Source organism: Rhipicephalus microplus, chromosome 4 (assembly GCF_043290135.1).
Source record: "Rhipicephalus microplus isolate Deutch F79 chromosome 4, USDA_Rmic, whole genome shotgun sequence".
In the NCBI taxonomy this organism is placed as follows: Eukaryota; Metazoa; Arthropoda; class Arachnida; order Ixodida; family Ixodidae; genus Rhipicephalus; species Rhipicephalus microplus.
Window position 1 is genome coordinate 147524559 of NC_134703.1, and position 23023 is coordinate 147547581.

Consider the following 23023-nt stretch of genomic DNA (forward strand, 5'->3'; position numbering starts at 1 on the left):
CCAATTGAGCTGCTGCGACTGTTGTCTCCTCGCCCGCTTTGCGGGATATTTAAGTGTACCCTGGGAGAGTTAGTCAGCACCGCTCGCAGCCATGACAGTGTGTGGCGTTCATTGCCAGCTGGCGTCATGTAGCACGTCATCTGTTAACGAGTGGGTAGGTGATCGATTAACGTTATCAAACAAATGAAACCGGCCCTCAATATTTTGTTCCTTTCGTGTATGCATAATGGTATCCAGGAATACTGGTGTAAAATATTCGTGTGACCTTAGCCACTGTTTCGACAAGTAGACACGTCTTCTTCACAGTTCAGTGTTTTTGCAAGTTCGCTTGTCGAGATGGTGGCTCCAGTGACAAGCCCATGTTCATGATATTTTCATTCCTTCTAGTTTCCATCTTCCTCTGAATTTCTTCTTTTTTTTTATCATTGTAAGTTGAAGGTGATGGATATTTGTGAACAGTCAGCTAAATAGTTGCTTATGTAACAGTTCTCACAAACCAATTTTGGTTATGGCACCATAGAGATAGATCTGTCATCAAGTCGTAATCAATGCCCAATTTATTCTCTGTACCAGACCACGTAAGCATGGCAGCTTGTTGGCTTGGCTGGGCCGTCAACTTAGTGTAGAACTGACGCAGTACTCAGAACATTAGCACCTGTACACAGTATAAACTATTTTCCGTAAGACATCTGGTCGCCACCATCATGGGATTAAGCCAATGTTTTCTTGTTGATGTATATTCAATGTGAATTAACAAGGACATGAGACTCCGTATGCTCCAACGCAATCATTTTCATGTTCTTGCATCTAGTGTAACATTCTTCATTTAGTTGTTGATGAATATGGCGGCACTCAAACTCGCCTGTAAAATAGTCTATAGGTAACGAGCGGTGTGTTGTGTAAACAAAACAGGTGACTAGTGAAGTCAAATGGTGAGGATAAATTGGAGAGGGGGGTCGCAATTATAAAATTTGCTGGCACAGGACAGTCGGGCTGACTCTCTGACTCTGGGCCTAGACTCTCTGATCAGCATTACCCGACATATGAATATAGTCATTATAGTGCTACAATGCTGACCCGAAAGTTGCAGGATTGAATCTCGAACATGGCGGCCTGATTGTTGTAATGAAGGCGAAAATGCTTGATTCCCATGTAGTTAGATATAGGTGCAAGGTAACGAACCCATGGTAATCGAAATATCCCGAGCCCTTCGGCTACGGCGTAACTTGCAATAATAATGTGGTTTTCAAACTCAAGTTAAGGGGGGACAGGGGTCTTAAAAGGCCGAAAATTACGAAAAAACAGACTTTTTGAAGTTGACATTTTCGGAATCTGCAACTATTTTTGCAGTTATCTGAAAAGTTTCTACCTTCTGGCGTCATTATTTCTGGCACAAAATCAATTTATAACACCCCTGTGAGATGAATCTGAGCACAAATAGACGATAAAGTCGCGCTTTTTCCACACCGAACCGTTGCCATTACACACGTGCTATTGTGGTCTTGTCTTGTCGCCTAGAAGATCTTGGCTCATACCCACAAGGGGGATTGGCCACACTGTACCTTATAATAGATATTTTTTGTACAACACTTGCTAAAAAAAAGAGAAATTAGATAAGAACAATAATAATGTTCCTTTGAAAAAAAAACATGAAAAAGTGCAGAAGAATTCGATAAACCAGAATATATAAAATAAATTAGCAAGGATGAAGAAGGGAGACAAAGAATTGGATATATCTGGCAGTACCACTAGCAGTGTATCCTTCCGGTTACCTGAATGAATTTATGTAGCGCTGACAGAATAGCACTGCGGCCCGCACCGGACTGGCTCCAAACTATAATAGGGTGAATGTATTAACTGGCAATCTTGGTCTCGTTCTGAAGGGTCGTTCTTCATCTTCAATTTCCCGCCACCAGTGGCTCGCCTTGCTCATTGGTTTTTCAGCAAAATCGCGTCATCAAGAAGCACCACCACGCGATTCTATTGGCTGCTTGGGGCACGTGACAAAACCTATGGCACCCGATTGGCCATGTGGCGCTTCCGGCGTCTGCTTTTTCATCGTGACGCGCACGGGCGTGTGCCATTGTGTCATGGTGCTGTCAACTGCCTGTCGCAGTAAAGAAGTTCCTCGCCGCACTAATTTGTGAAGCGAGTGTGGCAATAGTTCATTCGCTGTGAATTCAGAAAGAGCCCCGCAATCACTCAGGACAGAGAGGACAGCAAACTCGCGGCGTTCAACGGTGGTCGCCGAGTCACCGGTGTAGGCCTAACTCACGTACGAGCACGTCGGTTGTCGACAACGCTGAAAGCGGCAGTGTTTTGGAGCCTCAACAGTTACAGGACGGCAAGTTAAAAAGCAGAATTAAAGGTACAAGAGATAGCAATTTGTCAACGATTGAACGGAATCGCAGTCCTATCGCTGAACGCGGCATTGCCGCACGTTTGCCCCGTCTGACGCGAACTTGCGTGACGGGTCGTCAGAGTGGAGTTCGCCGCGCGTCGGCAAACAACAGAGAATCAATTCGTTTACGGTGAATGTGCTCGCCGCCCGCGCAATGGAGGTTACTGTCAACAGGTAGAGTGCTTGTAACGACGCGTCCGCAACGATGAACATATTGTGCCGTGGCCTCCACTCGAAAATGTGGCAATCTTACGTGAAAAGGAAATTAACACCTCGCTGCTCTTGGAGCCTTGAAATTGATGAGCGAGTGCACGAGTTTGGTCTGCTACATCAACAACTCAATCTGGACAAGCTGGAAAATCAATTTATTATACGACGGATCGCGGATTACGCGCGCACATTCGTCGCAGATCATCATCATCAGGGTGACTACGTCCGTTGCAGGACAAAGGCCTCTCCCATGTTCCGCCAGTTAACCCGGTCCTGTGCTTGCTGCTGCCAATTTATACCCGCAAACTTATTAATCTCATCTGCCCACCTAACCTTCTGTCTTCCCCTAACCCGCTTGCCTTCTCTGGGAATCCAGTTAGTTACCCTTAACGACCAGCGGTTATCCTGTCTACGCGCTACATGCCCGGCCCATGTCCATTTTCTCTTCTTGATTTCAACTATGATATCCTTAACCCCCGTTTGTTCCCTAATCCACTCTGCTCTCTTCTTGTCTCTTAAGGTTACACCTACCATTTTTCTTTCCATTGCTCGCTGCGTCGTCCTCAATTTAAGCTGAACCCTCTTTGTAAGTCTCCAGGTTTTTGCTCCGTACTTATGTACCGGCAAGACACAGCTGTTATATACCTTCTTCTTGAGACATAGTGCCAATCTACCTGTCATAATTTGAGAGTGCTTGCCAAATGTGCTCCACCCCATTATTATCCTTCTAGTTACTTCAATCTCTTGGTTCGGCTCCGCAGTTATCTGCCCTAAGTAGACATAGTCTTCTACAACTTGAAGTGCACTATTACCTATCTCAAAGTGCTGCTCTCTTCTGAGGTTGTTGTACATTACTTTCGTGTTCTGCAGATTAATTTTAAGACGCACCTTTCTACTCTCCTTGTCTAACTCCGTAATCATGAGTTGCAATTCGTCTCCAGAGTTACCGTAATTACTTGAATTTAACGCGCACCTCCTTTCTGGTTAAGCGAGTTCATAAATCGCATGCGCGTTAGAATCGAGTACGAAAAAAAAAAACTACTGTCATTCTATTGCCATCGGCATTTCCAAAATGGCCGCCCCCTACGTGCGTCGGCATGGCGCATCGGCCATTTATGCCTATGTGTTTCCCATGTGCGGCACTTCGTACGTGTGCTGAGGAGTTCGTCATCTTGTAGTGCATTAGCATCAACGGCATGGCAGGGCCAACTCCAAAAACTCGACGAGTGCGCCACAATGCCGCTTTTAAAAGAAAAGTCAATGCGTGTGCAGAAATGGACGTAAATCGGGCCGCATCGCTGTCATTCGGAGTTCCCAAAACGTGCATGCGGGACTGGCGGAAACAAAAACAGAAGATTGTTGACAGCAAAGCTTCACGCAGAGGCTTTGGTGAACCACAGCAGGGTCGGTTTCCGCGAATTGAGGAGCTGCTCGGCGAGTATGTGCTTGAGCAACGAGCGGCACAGCGGCCCGTGACGACAGAACTGCTCCAAGTGCGGGCTATGCAGTTAGCCTTAGAAAAAGGGCTAATGCAGAGCCATTTAAAGCGAGCAGGTGCTGGCTAATTAATTAACTTTATGAAGAGGAAAGACTTTTCCCTCCGAAGGCGCACGGGCATATGCAAAAAGTTTCCGGAGGAGTACGATGAAAAGCTTCACAGTTTTCAGAGGTTCGTTCTAAACTTGCGGCACAACAGCGGCTACCTGCTTGGGCAAATCCGGAATGCTGATCAGACGCCTCTTTACTTCGACATGCCTGGCACCACAACCGTTTAGAAGAATAGGGCGAAGCAAGTTCGCGTGCTGACATCGGGCCATGGTAAAACTAGAGCGACGGCAATGCTCTGTTGCGCGTCAGATGGGCGCAAGCTTCCCCTGTACCTCATATTTACATGGAAGACGCTTCTGAAAGGAGTCGTTTTCCCGAGTGTTGTGATCGTGCAACGCCGACGCGAAAAATGGGTGCGCATTGCAATCGATGCCTTACTTCTTTTTTTGTTGTGGAAACCGGGTGTTACAATCGAGGGCGCGGTAGAATCGAATAAATACGGTACTCAGCAATGCAATGCAATGTCATTGGCGAAGCACAGGTTACTAAGGTACTCTCCATTAACTCTTATCCCTAACTGTTCCCATTATAGGCCTCTGAGAACCTCCTGTAAGCACGCGGTAAATAGCATTGGGGAGATTGTATCCCCCTGCCTTACACCCTTCTTGATTGGTATTGTGTTGCTTTCTTTATAAAGCACTATGGTAGCAGTTGATCCACTATAGATTTCTTCCAGGATGTTTATATATACTTCATCGACGCCCTGATTCCGCAGTGTCTGCATGACGGCTGATATTTCTACTGAATCAAGCGCCTTCTCGTAATCTATGGTGGGTTGTTATATTCTGAGCATTTCTCTATTACTTGATTGATAGTATGAATGTGGTCAATTGTTGAGTAGCCTGTTCGAAATCCTGCTTGTTCCTTTGGTTGATTGAATTCTAATGTTTTCTTTACTCTGTTAGCAATTACCTTTGTAAATAGCTTGTATACTACAGAGAGCAAGCTGAATGGCCTGTAATTCTTCAAGTCCTTGTCTTCTCCTTTCTTATGTATTAAGATGATGTTAGCGTTCTTCCAAGACTCTGGTACTCTTCCCGTCAGGAGACACCTCGTAAACAAGGTGGCTAGTTTTTCTAACACAATCTGTCCTCCATCTTCGGCAGATCTAATGTTACCTGATCCTCACCAGCAGCTTTGCCTCTTTGCATGCTCTCCAAAGCTTTTCTGACTTCTTCTATCATTACTGGTGGGATGTCATCTGGGTCACTGTTAGTTCTTATAGTATTAAGGTCATGGTTGTCCCGGCTACTGTATAGATCTCTGTAAAACTCTTCCGCTATTTTAACTATCCCATCCAATTGGTAGTTATTTTGCCTTCTTTGTCCTGTAGTGCATACATAGGCGTCACCGAACTGATAAGCGGCCTAGTCGGAAGACTAGCACATGGCGACCGCATCAGCTCGCAAGTGTGCCTCTGCGGAAAACATGCCGCGGACATGAAAAAAATGCCATTTAGGTGACGCAAAACAGGACTACATGCCTGGTGCCTACTGAGAATGCTGAACTTGCAAATCATTGTAAATAAACAGCTTTTCCATGCTACTGTCTGCCCGAAATGGACTTGTGTTTTTGCATGATTTCTCAGGATTCAAATTTTGCTGCAGTTGCAAGCTTGTCTAAAACGTATCTCTGTCTCCAGTGCAGCTAGGACTGTGACATTTTTGTTCTGACATGTAGCTGTATCTTTAGTTTACAAAATAGTAGGTGTGAATTTTTGATTGAGATATTCAAAAAAATTTATTTTTGCCAGAAATCTGAGCATAAAGTGGGTGTGCCTGCAACACTGAAATACAAAATGCAACAAACCTTGCTAAAATTATCAAATAAAAAAAAGCACTCCTACCGTTGTGTAGCTTATGTTCATTAGTACACAGGCATGTGCCAATAGTGGCTCTGCAATACAAATTTCTTGTGTCATTACACCGGCAAACAATAGGTGATTAATTTTAGAATATCTCAAAAGCTAATTGGTTTAGAGGAACAGTAATTACATTTTCAAAATCAGCATCAAAAACTCAAGCATACTGTGGATTTTTTTTATAAACACATAAAAATATCTGGCATTTCGTCTCAAGTACAGTGTCCTCCTTAAACTTAACTTAAGGGGGGATGCTACACCTTCCAAAAACTCTTTTATTTTTGCAAGTACCTCAGTCAAATTTGGAGAGCCTATGTAGATTTTACTGCCGATTTCAAAAATTTAATTCTTTTTTTGCTGTGACAATTAGTTTTAAAGATATAATGAACTGCGACTTTTTCAATGAAGGCCTAATTAGCTAATTAACTGTAACTTGGATATTGATGTGCAACCTACAGAACCAATTCGGTATGTTCACAGTGTGCAATAAAGTATAAATCATTGTTCTGGGCTATTTCGAAGCAAAGTTGTGGGATGTTGAATATGACATGAAAAATTTCCCCATCTACACTTGAAACAAAAGATCCATTTGGAGAATTTTCTCCAAAAATTATTACAATAAAACTTACTTTACGACACATCCCCTGCATTTATCTTCGAAACAAAAAAGAAATCGTAATGATAACCCAGATAGAACAAGAGATATTGCTCCGGCATAATGGGAAGCACATGAAAATTGTCGTTTTGAGAAATCGAGAAAAAACGTGGGCACACATTTTTATTGCAGAAGATGCAACAAGACAACCTCAAAACGCACCAGAAGCATAGTCTGAATGCACTCTGTGCTCATGCCTCCTCTTCACTAGCTTCCGGAGTTCCAATGAGGCTGTTCTTTTCTTGTTGGAGACAATGCTGCGACGGTGGTCTTTTTCTCTCGCTCTCCTGGCACCAGTACTTGTCGCATTCATGTCCATTTCACCTAAGATTGCCGTTGCAGAATTCAAATTGCCCGTGTTGAAGCGCAGCACTGCTTCTGCAACAGCTGCTTCAACAGCGAACAGGGACGCATGGTGCTCCTTGGGGGCCAAACTCCAGATTACCGAATGTAGGCTCTCGTTGGAGTTCTGCGTTTTGCCGCGTTCGCACCTCTGAAGCAGGGCTCTTTCCGAAAGCCGGGTATAAACCGGTAGTAATGCCTCTGCTACGTCTTTCGGTAGATTGTAGGCATGCCTGGGGTCGGGCTCACCCTTTGCTTTTGCGGCATTGTGCCGACACCATGAAGTTTCACCAGCTGGGCACAGACTGTGGTCCGAGCATTCATCAGTGGAGGTGACGTGGCGGTATGTGGCCATCACAGCCTTTTGCATCTCGCCCACGTCACCTTCATGCGATTTCAGAGCCCGGCCATAATATGTGCTCAGCCTGGTGATCAGCTCACCTGTGAGCCTGCCTTTCCCACCAAGGCCTCTTTTCCCATCGCACTTTTGTTTCTGCACCAGGTTTCTCAATGCGGTGCCCATCCGTTTCTGTACATGATTTATACAGTCTTCCTTCTGCACGTCAATGTAACCATACACCTTGGCGTCTTGTATGGCGCAAAATGTCCTAGAGTCTCCATCAGACAGCATAGTTGTGTAGCGCAGGCCATGGCGTTCAAGCGACCTCTGAAATAGAATTGGAGCCGCCTCCACTTCCATTTGCCCCGCTTTGCTGTTCGTATTTTTTTGGCATTTGTGGTTAGCCTTCCATTCTTGATAGCCCTCACTACTAGGCTTTGGGCGCACCTCGCAGCCTAGGCAAAAGTTGGAAAGAACGACGTAGTCCAACACGTAGCCACTAAATAATTCGATAACTGTGCCCACGCCGATGTGGGAAGAATGGCCTCGCGTCTTCCACGTGCCGTCGTAGCTAACGGCAATATTGCCCCGGTGGCCGAAGCACAAGTCATCATAAATTGTTCTAACCTTTTCCGCACATTCGCTCATAGCGGACTCAGCCGCTCGCGTTGCAGCGGGTGCCAGCGTGTTCTTCAAATGCCGCTGAAACGTCTTGTGGTGCATACCGCGATGTGAGATGCCCATTGTTGCGAAAATATCGTTCATTTTCGTTTGGCCGTTGCCGGTAGCCACCATCGCCCTCGAAGCGAGAAGATTTACTTCACAAACGGATTGCACGTTTTCGTGCCGTTCGCGCGGGGCGAAGTCCATTCATTCGCGATCTCGCCGCACCTTTCACACTGCACTAGCACTTTCACGTCAAGTCCGTAGTCCCGATCCCCTCTGACGATCGTAGCCGGTCCGTGGCAGGCTTTGCAACACAAGGCACCCATTATCGCGTTTAGGATATCTAGATGCATAAGCAGATAAGGAGCAGCGTGGTCCGAGTCCTGTGCGGTTGCCTCGCTACAACTCGCGGTGAAAAAGTCAATTTTCCGTGCAGTTGCTGGCGCCGATGAAAGCCGGTCGAGCGTCGCTTTCTCCCGGGCATGATTTTCTTCAACTTCGGCGTTTGTCACCACCTTGGCGTCGATTCGTAGTCGTCCGGAGTTCGCTTCACCGTCATCGTCGTCGGAGGCAACGCGCTCGGTCGCACCATCGCTAAACGGCCGCGGAGCGTCGACACATCGTTCGTCGGAGTCAACCAAGGGCTCTGATGACTTCGTAGACTTTCTCCCACGACCTTTGCGTTTCCTGCGACCAAATGCGTGCACGGTCCGATACTTTTTTGCGTTTCCAGGCATGGCGATACGATCAGAAGCTTCAGAGTGCTCTGCCGATTTCGAGGCGTCACAGCGGTAACCCTTTCAAAATGGCGTCGGGTCGCGTATGCAGGCGCAAGCCGCGAGCTTCCAGCCAACCGGAAAGCGCCATTTCAGTCACGTGCGCCGTTTAGCCAATGGCGGTGAGCGCGGCTCTTCGTCTTTGAGGCCCCGTTTTTCGAGCCGGGGAAACGCTCAATGTTGCTTACTGAATAAAAAAAACCGGCTGAAAACGCGTTCTTTCAAACAAGACCAAAATGGCGCCGATCGAGCGCGTAGTTCCCGCGTATCGTAGAGCCGAAACCTGCGCTATTCGCCCTCAATTTAAAGGGCAGGACGCCCGTTTTCGGTTTTTTAAAGTTGAATAACGATAAAAGTTGATGGTATGCGGCTATGAAATTTTGTAAATAGGTGCGCAATGATGTCGGGAACGCGAAAAGAAGGTCCGCGAAAACTCGATTTTTTGGCTGATTTTCGGTCCCGAAGTGCCGCGTCCCCCCTTAATGAAGAGAGAGATACTAACCACTGTCCAGCCTTGTAAGGGGGGCCCGAAACATAGGGGATATTCATAATGCTTGGCGCTGTGGCGACACTGGGTGCATCTGCTATTTTTTGTTCGGCACCGTGGTGAAATTGTCTGCTAACCTCTTCCTAAGGAGAGGCCATGAAGAGGCTGAGCCGCCGTTGTTGGTGAAGTTTTCGGACAGAGAAAATATGGCCGCTTTATTCTTTATCAAGAGAAGAAAGGTCAGTGAACCTCAATGTGCTGCCACAAATAGAGGAAAATGCGATAATGGAGCTCTGCATGCTTTAAAACTCATTTAAACGACAAGTGCATAAGGCACATCACTTCGCAAAGCGGAACTGCTGTTCTCTAGTGGCATGTGCTCCCGATTTGAGGTAGGCGTTCACGAAAAATGTTCCCGAGTCAATTCCACTATACTCTAAGAGGCACTAACATAAATAATGTAGACAAATATAAGTACTTGGGCGTCACACTCTCAAGCAAATTAACTTGGTCGGCCCACATAACTGACATTACCACTTCTGCATTACGTAAGCTATGGTTTCTAAAAAGAAAACTAGCATCTGCACCCTCGCGTACTAAAATTCTAGCCTATAATGCCTGTGTTCGTTCTAAGCTTGAGTATGCTTCTATTATCTGGGATCCGCATACCAAGAAAGATATTATGAATCTGGAACCTATTAACAGAAAGGCTGTAAGGTTTATTTTTGGCAAATATTGTAGGTTTGATTCCCCGACCACCTTAATGCAATTAAACGACATTTCTACTTTAGGAGCTCGGAGAAAGTTCAGTCGTCTTTCCTTTCTTTACAATTGTTTGTGTGGTATTGTAAAAATTGATCTCCCTGACTGTGTTAAACCGCTCTCAGTACGATGTACTCGTCATGGTCATGAACATGCTCTAACCCCAATTTTTGCCCGATCAAATGCTTTTAAATATAGTTTTTTTCCTAGAACTGTCGATGACTGGAATCGTTTGCCGTGTGACATCTTTCATTCTAATAAGTTTCTTGGTGACCTTGAGCGTCACTTTCTTTCTTAACCTTTTGTTTCTTTTGTATTGTTGTCTGTTGTTTTCTTCAATTACGTTTTGATGTATCCACTCCTGCTTGGGCCAGCACATTGGCCTGCAGTATTGTGAAATAATAAATTAAGTAGGAAATGTGAGACTCTGAAACTTAAGTGATAACCTTGTCCATTAACACATCTCCATTGTATATTCCACTGCAATTATGAACACGTATCAGATAACGAATTAAGGTGTCTGCATGACCTGTGCGACATCGTGCTGCATTCCTTGACTCATTTTTTAGCCCCAGATATCGCTACACCCTCCGCAATAGCGTGTGTCGTAATGCGCTCCGTGTTTGCAGCGCACGCTACGTACTTTGCAAGCTTCGAAAGGAAGTATGCGCCAAAGTGATGGCTGTGTGGATCTTTGCAATGGGTGACAAATGGCAGCACTGATCTCTCACGTGCGTACTCGCAACACCGTTTGTGGCGCAGCTTACACATGCTTATATAAGGGAATCCTTGCTTTTGTCGATCTGCAACACCGACAAGAAAATGCTGATCAATCATGCTGCCACGGGTGTGTACGATGACGGATATCTGTTTTAAAATGTATATACTGTGGTGCAACAGCTGCGCGCCGAGCTGCGTCAAAACCATGAAATTTGCTGAAATTGCACCACGCTGCGGCAAAATGCATGATAGCCTCAAAATTATCTCAGGTGTGTGATTTCAGTGAGAAATGGGGGACCAAATTGGCCACCTGCACTTTGCACCGTCAATCAAACCAAGCATGCAGATCCTAATCCTAAACCACAGTGTGAGTTATATATTTAGCCATTATAGATATACAGTCGAACCCCGCTAAAATGAAATTGAAGGGGTGCGGCAAAAATTTCGTTGATGACAAAATTTCGTTGCAGTGAACTAAAAAGTATATAGCCGATCTGAACCAGCAAAGCAAAGGAACGTTTATTCTCAAAATTCAAAAAGTGTTCGCTGCTTTTTATTCTATCCCAGCAGCGTCACGACGCGATTCTCACCCATGCATAGCGAGGCCATGGTGAAAAGCACACTGAAACAATGACTACATTCGCTTTCGTGAACGAACCAAACAGTTGCATTAACACGTTAACAACAGCAGTTGCCGCCGTCAAAACGCCGAGATGGCTGCAGGGTATCGTGAAGTGGTGACTTTTGCCTTATTTTATGCCATTCTCATCATCCATCACTTGCAGCTAGCTGATTAAGTTGATAATGCGGGAACAGTCGCTCTGATTAGTTACCACACAAAATGATAAGCACAGGAATCGGAAAAGGCATCCTTCTGCAGATGCACCCAGCAGCTGCACGAAGGAAACCATGAACTAAGCAACTGAGCTTCAGCTTCAGAACGTCTGCTGCTATACAGCAAACCCAATCTTTAACATTTTGATGCATTTTCAGAACCTGAAAATATGTCGACGAAGTCTAAAACACGCGTTAGCACCACCAGATACCACCTCTGTTCAGCATGGAGGAAGGAAACTCTGTGGCTGTTCAGCGAGCATGGGCGCCACCATTGCTTGATAGCGATGGCAATGAGACTGCTCTGCCTTTGCCAGTGACAAAATCGGAGCAGTCTCATTGCCATCACTATCGCGCAATGGCGGCGCCCATGTTTGTTGAACAGTGGTGGTTTTTGGTGGTGCCAACGCGCGTTTTAGACTTCGTCGACGTATTCTCAGGTTCTGAAAATGCATCAAAATGTTAAAGATTAGGCTTACTGTATAGCAATAAATATCTTAGCCTGGAATCGCATCGTGAAATTTCGTTGAAGCGGTACGGCAGAAGAAAAATTGTTCGTTGTGGCGACAATATTTATGCATTGACTCCTATGGACTGCTTATGGGGAACCGTGAATTTTTAGTTGTAGCAGGAATTTCATTGAAGCGGCATTTGTTTATGGGGAACCGTGAATTTTTTGTTGTAGCGGGAATTTCATTGAAGGGACATTTGTTGTAGCGGGGTTCGACTGTATACTTGGTCATTAATAAAGTAAAGACACAGTATACCAGGGCTTGTAGTGGTTCTTAAAATCCTTGAAAGGCCTTGAATTTGGAAATGTCATTTTCGAGGCCTTGAAAACCCTTAAATTTGGCTGAGGTTCTTAAAAGTCCTTGAATTTTGTCAAAGTTTCTTTAGTCATAAATTGGTGGACTTTTTTGCGTGCCCGGCAACTATTTGCTCTCAAGCCAACAAACCATTCAATTCAATTTGTTTCTCTAGCCATATTGCAGTGTTGTAGTATAGTGCCTAGAATATATTCTAGGCACTATGGCTGTAGTACAGCGAAGAGTACTCTTCTAGTACACTGTGGTTGTGGAAGCACCTGTGTTACAGCAGCAACGAAGCTAATCCTAGCTTTTTTGTGGAGACTGTGCATGGATATTCGCAGTGATGTCGCTTATGGTGGAACTATGCCAGGCAAGTGCAAATTCCAGGCACCTCGGTTATGCATTGCTGCTTATAGGGAGTGGATTACACCGGGTACGTCAAATTCGCATCAGGCAAAGTCTTCCCATGTAGGAAGAGCTTCGACATGTTATTGAATCGGGGGTGTCTCCTAAATATCACGTGAACAGTGCGCAACACATCGAGAACACAGTCAGTGACTTGAGTGCAATCATGGTGCCAACCATACAAATAAAATACATGCTGTAAAAAGTGTTGTCATTCTCTGCAGTGTCAAGTGTTACTTTAGGTCTTTGAAAAGTATTTGTTAGGTCCTGGAAGTCCTTGAAAACCCTTGAATTTTGGTTCACTCGGGCTATGAACCCTGGTATTCTATTCTGATGGGCCACTACAATGCCAAAGTATGCAAGAAACTGGCTGGAGACCATGCAGTGAGGGATTATGGCATCGGCTCTAGAGATGCCAGAGAGGAGTTATGAGTGGAATTCGCAGAATGTAACAATTTAGGGATCTTGAATACCTTTTTCAGAAAACAGGCTAACTGGAAGTGGACGTGGCGAAGTCTTAATGACGAAAATAAAAATGAAATTGACTTCATTCTGTGTGCACACTCAGGCATTGTACAGGATGTAGAAGTAGTTGGCAAGATCTGATGCAGTGACCATAGAATGGGACGAGGTCGAATTTAAAAAACAAAAGCATAAACTGATGTGCAAGAAGCCAATTAATGAGCTAGCAGTGAGGGGGAAAGTGCAGGAATTCATGGTTTCACTTCGGAATATATTCGAGGCTCTGAATGAGGTAACCGACGTTAGTGTTGACGCAATGAACGATAATCTTACTAGTATCATCAAAGAGTGCTATGGAAGTCGAAGGTACTGTCGCTTGAGAAGATGCTGGCAAACTACCTCGGGAGATAAAAAATCTCATTAAGAGACGACGAACCATGAAAGCCTCAAGTGCAATTGACAAAATAGAGCTGGTGGAGCTTTCGAACTTAATCAGTGGGCGTAAGGTAGCTGACATCGGAAGGTACAACATGAGAATCGCGCAGGCTGTGCATAGGCAAAAATCGGATGTATGCATTAAGGGACAAGGAAGGCAATGTCATAACCATAATGAATAGGATAGTCCAGGTGGCGGAGGAGTTCTACAGAGAGCTGTACAGAAGCCAAAACAACCAGGTTGATATCGTGATAAACAATAATAGTCCAGAGGAATTTGACATCCTACCAGTAATGACAGGGGAGTAAGGAAAGCCCTAGAAAGAATGCAAAGAGGTGATACTGCTGGTGAGGATAAAGTAACAACGAACCTTCTGAAAGTTGGCAGAGAAATTGTGTTAGAAAAACTCTCCATCTTACATACGAAGTGTCTTTTGATGGGAAGGGAAGAACTCTTGGAAGAATCTTGGAAGAACTCCGACATTATTTCAATTCATACGAAAGGAGACGTCAAGGACCTAAAAAATTACAGGCCGATCAGCTTACCGTTCTCTACAAAATATTGACAAAAATAATAGGTAATAGAATTAAGGCAACATTAGAGTATCAGAGCCCAGAGACATAAAATGCAAACGTGCGTGTGCTCGTTAGAGAAAAAAAGAAAATTTTGCAGTATGGCTCCATTCTTGCAACATTGTTACTCGTTGTCAGGGCAAGGTACACAGAATACACGGATAGTAGTTATTCTATTCTTTTTCTGAAAAGTTTATTTTAGAGGTGCAGATATTAGGTGGGGTCCTACATCGATATTAAATACAGCAATCCAAGTTGAATTACATCTAATCCAATCCACATTCTATGTGGCATGGTCTATAACCATTATAGTAAACTAGATTATACTCCAGTGGCAGAACCGGCCAGGCTCCCATGTCCTCTGGAAGCAGCTGGATGCCATCTCACGGATACCAAAATATGGCACCACTTTTATGTTTCCCGCCATCTTTCACTGCGATGTCGGACTATCGCAGGCTCCTTCAAACTTTCATGTACAGTTACCTTTAACTTGTGTGTTTGCCTCCTGGTACTTAAAAATATCACACAGCTAACTTGCTCACTGCCTAGCTCAGGGGTTATATTTTAACCAGATATACATATTTTTTCAAGTTTAGCGGACGCACTCGGAACATTCTTAGTGCGTCTGGTAAAAATGTTTACTTATTTCATATAGAGCGCCTGATTTTTTTCATCACTCGTGGCTTTGTTTTCAGTGCGCAGTTTTCAAGTAGACGTGGCAGTCATGGAATTTGCTTTTAATCATCATGGAAAAGTCGGGGAATTAAGAAATATCAAATTGGTAGACACCCTGTAAACATACTGGAAGAAATATATAGTAGATCCACAGCCACCATAGTTCTCCGTAAAGCAACAGAATCCCAATAAAGAAGGGTGTAAGGCAGGGAGACACGAGCTCTCTAATGCTATTCACCGCATATTGACAGGAGGTTTTTAGGACCCTAGATTGGGGAGAGGTAGGGGGATAAGAGTTGATGGAGAGTATCTTAGTAACCTGTGATTCGTTGATGACATTGCCTTGATGTAACTCAGGGGATGAATTACACCTCATGATTACTGAACTGTGCACAGAAAGCAGAAAGTATGAAAGTTAATATGCACAAAACTAAAGCTGTGTGCAACAGCCCCGGCAGAAAACAGCACTTTGCGATAGGTGGAGAGACGCTGGAAGTTGTGATGGAATATGTCTACTTAGGACAGGTAGTAACCCCAGAGCCGAACCAGGAAAGTGAAATAACTGGAAGAATAAGAATGGAGTGGATCATATTCGGCAAGCATTCTGAAATCATGAATGGTAGTCCCAGGTGAATCCATAAGAGGTCCCAGGTGAATCCTTAAGAGGACCAGTGAGGTTTTTTTTTTGTAACTAATGAGAAATGAAAAGAAAAAGACAATCTGTTCTTTTTTTTCGTCAGATATACAGTATTATATACTGAGGCATGCAAATAATGGGGTTTCAATAGCTTGAAAAAGAAAATAAAACGCGAATGCTAAAAACTCGAACGCATATATCGAACTGGTAGCACGGCCCGACAGAGCCCAGTGAAAGCAGTGCGCTTCTATGTCCGTGTTACTTTTCATCATCCCTTCATCCATGAAGCCGTCAAGAAGCATGACTGCAAATTAACTTGCATGAAAACATGAATTTGCGAGCTTCCTAATATGGTGCCGCCGTTCACCGCCAGCATCCCGTTGGATGGATGGATAAGGCTGTACCCTTTAGAACGAGCGGTGGCTAGCGCCACCAAGCCGTAATACTTAATGAACCAAAAACTAGATTTATTTTTTGTCTTTAAAAAGTGAGTTTGAGGATTCGTACTTTGCAGTGAAGGGTTTAATTTTCACTCGTGCCTTGACTTTAGCCACCAATCAGATAACCTCCTTCTAGTTAAGTCTACCCGCTTAAAGTCTATTTTGCCCTCCTGGTCCCTAAACCCCATTGCTTTGAAAAACTCTGCGCCATCATCCTGAACTATTGGGTGAAGCCCTTTTACAGAACATTATCAAGTGTTCGGCAGTTTCTTCTTCCTCTCCACACCCACTGCATACTGTGTCTACCCCCTCGTATTTGGCCAGATATGTCTTGGTTCGCAGTACTCCCGTCCTGGCCTCAAACAGTAGAGAACTACCCCGAGTATCATCATAGATCCTTTCCTTGGCAATTTCCTGCTTAAAAGTTCGATAGATCTCTAGTGCGGACTTCTTAATCATGTCCATTCTCCACATGTCAGTCTCCGTTTCCTTCACTTTCTTCTTAACCGATAGTTCTTTTTGGTTTGGCCACCTGCTGTTTTCTAAGTATTTACCAGCCAATTTCCTGGTTCGCTTTTTCCATTTTTTATCGACATTCTTCATGTACAAGTAGCTGAAAACCTTCCTAGCCCAACGCTCCTCCCCCATTTCTCTCAATTGCTTCTCAAACTTTATCTTGCTGCTAGCTTCCCTGCCCTCAAATGGTGTCCATCCCATATCACCTTGTACTCCCTGATTTGGTGTATTCCCGTGAGCTCCTAAAGCAAGCCTATCTATTCCACGTTGCTTAATTTCTAATCTTGTAGTCTACTCGTGCAGCGCCACCATGCGGCAGTGGCGAGTGGAGGAGGAGCGTGCACTCGACGGCCTGAACAGTAGCGGTTGCGTGACCAGCTCGATTTTCTTTGGCATTTGCAGTGACCACGAGACATTCGCCACCTGTGCAACTGGCACCCCACGGTGGCTACCGAACCGAGACGGTGGTGGCCTACATCTTGGTGCCCCTGTTTACTGTGGTGGCCGTGGTGGTGTTGGCCCTGTACTTGCATCAGAAGCGCAAGCAGCGGCAGGGCCACTTTGCCGAAGTGCCCACGGCAGACCCCACCCCTTTGCCCTCGCCTGCCCTCGCACCCAAGGCCATCCAGCTGGTAGAGGTCAAGGCACAGGGTCGCTTCGGGGCAGTCTGGAAGGCCCGTTGGGGGCTGCAGTTCGTTGCGGTCAAGATCTTTCCACCTCAGGTACGTTGAGCCTCTGACCTACACGTTGCGAGGCATAGCAGAGCCCCTTGCTACGCTGTAGCAAAACATTGATGTGTCCCATTTTTCGGCACGCGAGAATTCAGAATTAATTTGGGAGACAGATTACAGCAAAACAGCCATAATAACGTAAATTTTTTTATTTTGAAATCTTGCCTAAGTTGGAAAAAAGCTTCGTCTATTTGAAAAATTTAATTTTGAAATTTTACAATCCGATAAAAAATCTTTTTGTCTTCTAGAAAAATTATCGCACTACAGTACTCGTGGTTTGAAAAATAATTATTAGTCCTGCAGTTCACTAAACTGACTGCACGTTGATACTAAAGTTATAGCTGTTTTCATGCCCTTCAATGCACAGGCCCTACTCTCTTTCCCATGTGTTCACTTCCAAAGTGAACTCGTGAACTTCATGCCCCGCCGCGGTGGTCTAGTGGCTAAGGTACTTGGCTGCTGACCCGCAAGACACGGGTTCGAATCCCGGCTGCGGCGGCTGCATTTCCGATGGAGGCGGAAATGTTGTAGGCCCGTGTGCTCGGATTTGAGTGCACGTTAAAGAACCCCAGGTGGTCAAAATTTCCGGAGCCCTCCACTACGGCGTCTCTCATAATCATATGGTGGTTTTGGGACGTTAAACCCCACAAATCAATCAAATCAATTGTGAGCATCATGTTGGAAACAGGTAGGAACCGATGGCATAGTCACATCTGTCGTGAGCTCCAGAAAGCTTCTCAACTAACGTGCGAGAACCTCGGTGCCTGGAGTTTCACGACAAAATTCTTTTTACATTGAAGCCGCCACTGTCTTACAACCTGTTCAGAAACTTTAAACTTTGGGCTGTTTCTTTTTTGGCATAAAGAACAGCAGTTCTCTATAATGCTGCTGTGAACGAGCGCCGAAGGGGTCTTCGGCTCGAAGCTATAATTCAGTAGGACGATCAAGCATAGCACTAGCTCGCGGAAAAAAAAAAGAGAGAGAGAGAGACCTGTACCTCCCAAGCAAGTCGCTGCAGTTCACGATAGACTAGGCTCATGTTAACATTTAAGTGCTTTGAATATATAATGAATACCACAGTATTCGAATTCACTTCGATTTGGATTTAAGATATTGAGAATTTTTGAAGAACTCGAAATTAACGAATAGGTGTATATTATTCTGCATGTAACTCCTGTAAAAGGTGGTTTCACTGCAGGGAAGGAGGACTTAACTGTGAAAGCACCTATATTAGGGGGGGACATTGGACTTGAAATGAAATGCCAGATATTTTCAAGTGTTTATAAAGAAAATCCACAGTATACTTAAGTTTTTGATGCTGATTTCGAAAATGTAATTACTGTTCCTCTAAACCAATTAGCTTTTCAGATATCCTAAAATTAATTACCTATTGTTTGCTGGTGTAATGACACAAGAAATTTGTATTGCAAAGCCACTATTGGCACATGCTTGTGTACTAATGAACATAAGCTACACAACAGTAGGAGTGCTTTTTTTTTATCTGATAATTTTAGCAAGGTTTGTCCCATTTTGTATTTCAGTGTTGCAGGCACACCCACTTTATGCTCCGATTTCTGGCAAAAATAAAATTTTTTGAAGATCTCAATAGGAAATTCGCACCTACTATTTTGTAAACTAAAGATATAGCTACATGTCACAACAAAAATGACAGTCCTAGCTGCTCTGGAGGCAGAAATATCTTAGACAAGTTTGCAACTGCAGCAAAATTTGAATCCTGAGAAATCTTGCAAAAACACAAGTCCATTTCGGGCAGACAGTAGCTTGGAAAAGTCGTTTATTTATAATGTTTTGCAAGTTCAGCTTTTTCAGTAGGCACCAGGCATGTAGTCCTTCTGTTTTGCGTCACCTAAATTTTTTCAATGCCTGCTGCATGTTTTCTGCAGAGGCACTTTTGCGAGCTGATGCGGTCGCCTTGGGCTCATTTACCGACTAGGCCGCTTACCAGCTCGGCGATGCCTATGTGCAAGGAATGTGCGCGCGTAATCCGCGATCCGTCCTATAATAAAGCGGTTTTCCGGCTTGTCCAGATCAAGTTGTTGATGTCGCAGACCGAACTCGAGCACTCGCTAATCAATTTCAAGGCTATAAAAGCAGCGAGGTGTTAGTTTCCTTTTCACGTAAGATTGCCGCATTTTAGAGTGGAAGCCGCGGCGCAATATGTTCATCGTTGCAGCCGCGTCGTTACAAGCACTCTACCTGTTGCCAGTAGCCTTCATTGCACGGGCGGCGAGCACGTTCACCGTAAACGAATTGATTTTCTGCTGTTTGCCGACGCGCGGCGATCTCCATCTCTGGCGACCCGTCACGCAGTTCACGCCAGACGGGGAAACCCGCGGCATCAGCGCGTTTAGCGATAAGACTGCGCTTCGTTCCATCGTGGCAAAGATTGCTATCTCTCGTAGCTTCACTTCTGCTTTTCACTTGCCGTCATGTAACTGTTGAAGCTCCAAAACACTGCCGCTTTCAGTGATGTTGTCGACAACCGACGTGCTCGTACGTGAGTTAGGCCTACACCGGTGACTCGGCGACCACCGTTGAACGCCGCGAGTTTGCTGTCCTCTCTGTCCTGAGTGATTGCGGGGCTCTTTCTGAATTCACAGCGAATGAACTATCGCCACACTCGCTTCACAAATTAGTGCGGCGAGGAACTTTTTTACTGCAACAGGCAATTGACAGCACCATGACACAATGGCACACGCCCGTGCGCGTCACGATGAAAAAGCAGACGCCGGAAGCGCCACATGGCCAATCGGGTGCCATAGGTTTTGTCACGTGCCCCAAGCAGCCAATAGAATCGCGTGGTGGTGCTTCTTGATGACGCGATTTTGCTGAAAAACCAATGAGCAAGGCGAGCCACTGGTGGCGGGAGATTGAAGATGCAAAACGATTCTTCCAAACGAGACGAAGATGACCACGATCGCTCGTGTGTAACAGCAACGGGTCGGCGTAGAAAAAGTGCGACTTTAGCGTCTATTTGTGCTCTGATTCATCTGAAAGGGGTGTTATAAATTGATTTTGTGCCAGAAATAATGATGTGAGAAGCTTGAAACTTTTCAGATAAGTGCAAAAATAGTTGCAGATTCTGAAAATGTCAACTTCAAAACGTCGGTCTTTCGCGATTTTCGGCCTTTTAAGACCCGTGTCCCCCCTTAAGAGACACTAAAGCCAAAATTTACTGTAAGAACAGGAATATAGATCAACTCTCCCAATCTTGAATTTTCGTAAGAGAATTTTTGAAAATCGCTAAATATCTCGGCACACCCCTACTTTTATAAACACATGACACAACCAACTGCACTGTGGTGCCGTTTCTTTTTACTTAGACACTAATCTTAAGTAGTTAAAGGCCAGAAGGCAACAAAGTGCTGTCACTCAGACTGGTCCAAACTTGAGTCCAACAACTTTTGTTTCTCACTAGTAACGTACAAGAGTGCATGGTACTCCGTTCCATGCAATGCGTTGCGGATGCAGCATTTGCGGATAGACTTGCGCACCATCTCTTCTGAAAAGGATTTTTCAAGCTGACGACACCCGGCAACAAACGGTCGCAGCAGTGGACGTCGTAGGCGGCCAGCGAGGGTCTTGAGATTGTCAGCCAGCATCCACTCATTTTAGAGCTCGCGCACGCGATCTTCGAAGGGTTTATTGAGCACTATGTCAAGTGGCTGGAGGATTGATGTTAGTCCCCCAGTGATCACGACAAGATTCGTCTTGCCATCGGACAGAGCTTCCTTTACATCGGCGTGAGGTGGCATCGAAATGAGTCGAGCACCAGCATGCTCGGTTGCAGAAAAAGTGCTCTGGGTTGCCGATTCCACATGATTGATATGTGGGGTTTAACGTCCCAAAACCACTATATGATTATGAGAGACGCCGTAGTGGAGGGCTCCGGAAATTTAGACCACCTGGGGTTCTTTAACGTGCACCCAAATCTGAGCACACGGGCCTACAACATTTCCGCCTCCATCGGAAATGCAGCCGCCGCAGCCGGGATTCGAACCCCGCGCCCTGCGGGTCAGCAGCCGAGTACCTTAGCCACTAGACCACCGCGGCGGGGCATGCCGATTCCACATGAGCCGAATCCGCTCTACCATGAGGGACTCATTCATGAACCTTTTTTCGTTCACTCTCATGATAACATCCCGGAGGAAGTCTTCTTTTTTCTCTTCAAAATGATATAAGGTCGTAGCTTTTTTCTATTGGCTGTGCACGCGAGCATCACTGTAAATCGCGAATTCTCGTTGCCCATTGTCAGGAGCTTCACTTGCTTGGATCTTTTAGTGGTCACAGGCCAGTTTGAAGGCATTTCAAACCAGATTGGAGTTTCGTCAGCATTGCGCATGTGCTCCATCATGTAACATTGCTGTCGACGAAGCCGTATGACGAAGCGCTGATACTCGAGCAGCTTTTAATTAAAATCTTCGGGCAGTTTTTGGCACACGGAAGTACGCCGCCTTAGCACAAAACCCTTCTGCTTAATAAATTGGCACACCCACGATGGCGAGCCCTTCAATTGCGCCCTCGAGAGCCGATAGTCGCACGCTATCTCGATAGCTTTCACGCGGATTCAATCTGCTGTCCCGGGTAGTGACCTTGCATGCAGCTCCTGGGTGAATTCGGCAGTCTGATTTCCAGTTCAGGGTGCACTGCAGTTGGTCCACGAAACAGTTTTTTGTTGTTTTTGCAGGATGGGATGTGCTGCTTTTGGCTCTTCCAGTATCGGACGCTTTTTTCCGATGCACCGAATTCTTGTTGTGCCACCAGGTTGCCGTGCGCTTCTGCATACTCGATAACTCCTTTTTCTTAAAGCCTATCGTAAGCTGCCATCGACTACCACTTATTTCTGAAGGAAATAGAAAAAAATAAAACAGCAGACTGACAAAGATAACGAAGCAAAATGGGATTGCTAGTACACTGTAGGCCTTGCCTAGCCTTGCCCAACGGCGCCGCTGCTGATGCTCATGATGACAATGGAGGCTTTTGACTTCAGCTGCCCATTGTTGCAAGACTTCCACATTTTTTTCTGCCAATGACTGGTATATAAGCCGATGGTCAACTTTTTATTGCATTTTTTGAAAAATTTTTACCTGCATTTCGGTTTTACTGTAAGTTATTGTTCATTACTGAAGTAGCGGTCCAGAAACCTCATAGTGCTACTATGAGGTTTCTGCCAACGAAGTGCTTATTTTGAAATAACAGCACGTTTTAGTGCTCCGCATCGCGTTAGCGCACTTCGAATTGCCCGCTTCAAGTAGAAACTTTCACATCACTGTTGCTGTGCACAATGTTGCCTTGCTTTACTGCACAGCTGCCCACACTAGTAGCAGTAGAGCAAAAGTAGTGGGAGCCACAACAGCAGCAACGGCCATTGACAATTCACTGCCATGGCCTCATAGATGGCAGGCGTGCTCGGTCAATCTAGGCCGCACTCATGGCATAACATGTCCACTTAAACGAGGCGAAAATTGAACTTTTGAACCACTCACGCCATTCCCCATAGTAACGTCCGGCGGTTCTTTTTTCCATGAATTAAAGAGAAACAAACAAGCAGCATGTTATTGCATCTCTTGATGCACATAAGGTTCTTTATTTAGTGCAGCTAGTGTGATCACTAGTGATTAATAGTATGCGGTAACTCTGACGTCATTGGGATCACT

The 23023-nt window shown here is 45.1% G+C and overlaps 1 protein-coding gene across 5 annotated transcripts in view; it reads left to right on the top strand.

The window, feature by feature from the left end:
- Positions 1-23023, top strand: part of put (activin A receptor type 2 punt) — an 84127-nt gene that overhangs the window by 14359 nt on the left and 46745 nt on the right. For all 5 annotated transcript variants that reach the window (XR_012895002.1, XM_075893725.1, XM_075893726.1 and 2 more), the window contains exon 4: positions 17017-17336. Coding sequence is in view for 4 of the 5 variants with exons in the window: in XM_075893725.1 (XP_075749840.1) it covers positions 17017-17336 (320 nt within the window). In the remaining variant the exon portion in view is untranslated. The remainder of the gene's footprint in view (positions 1-17016; positions 17337-23023) is intronic.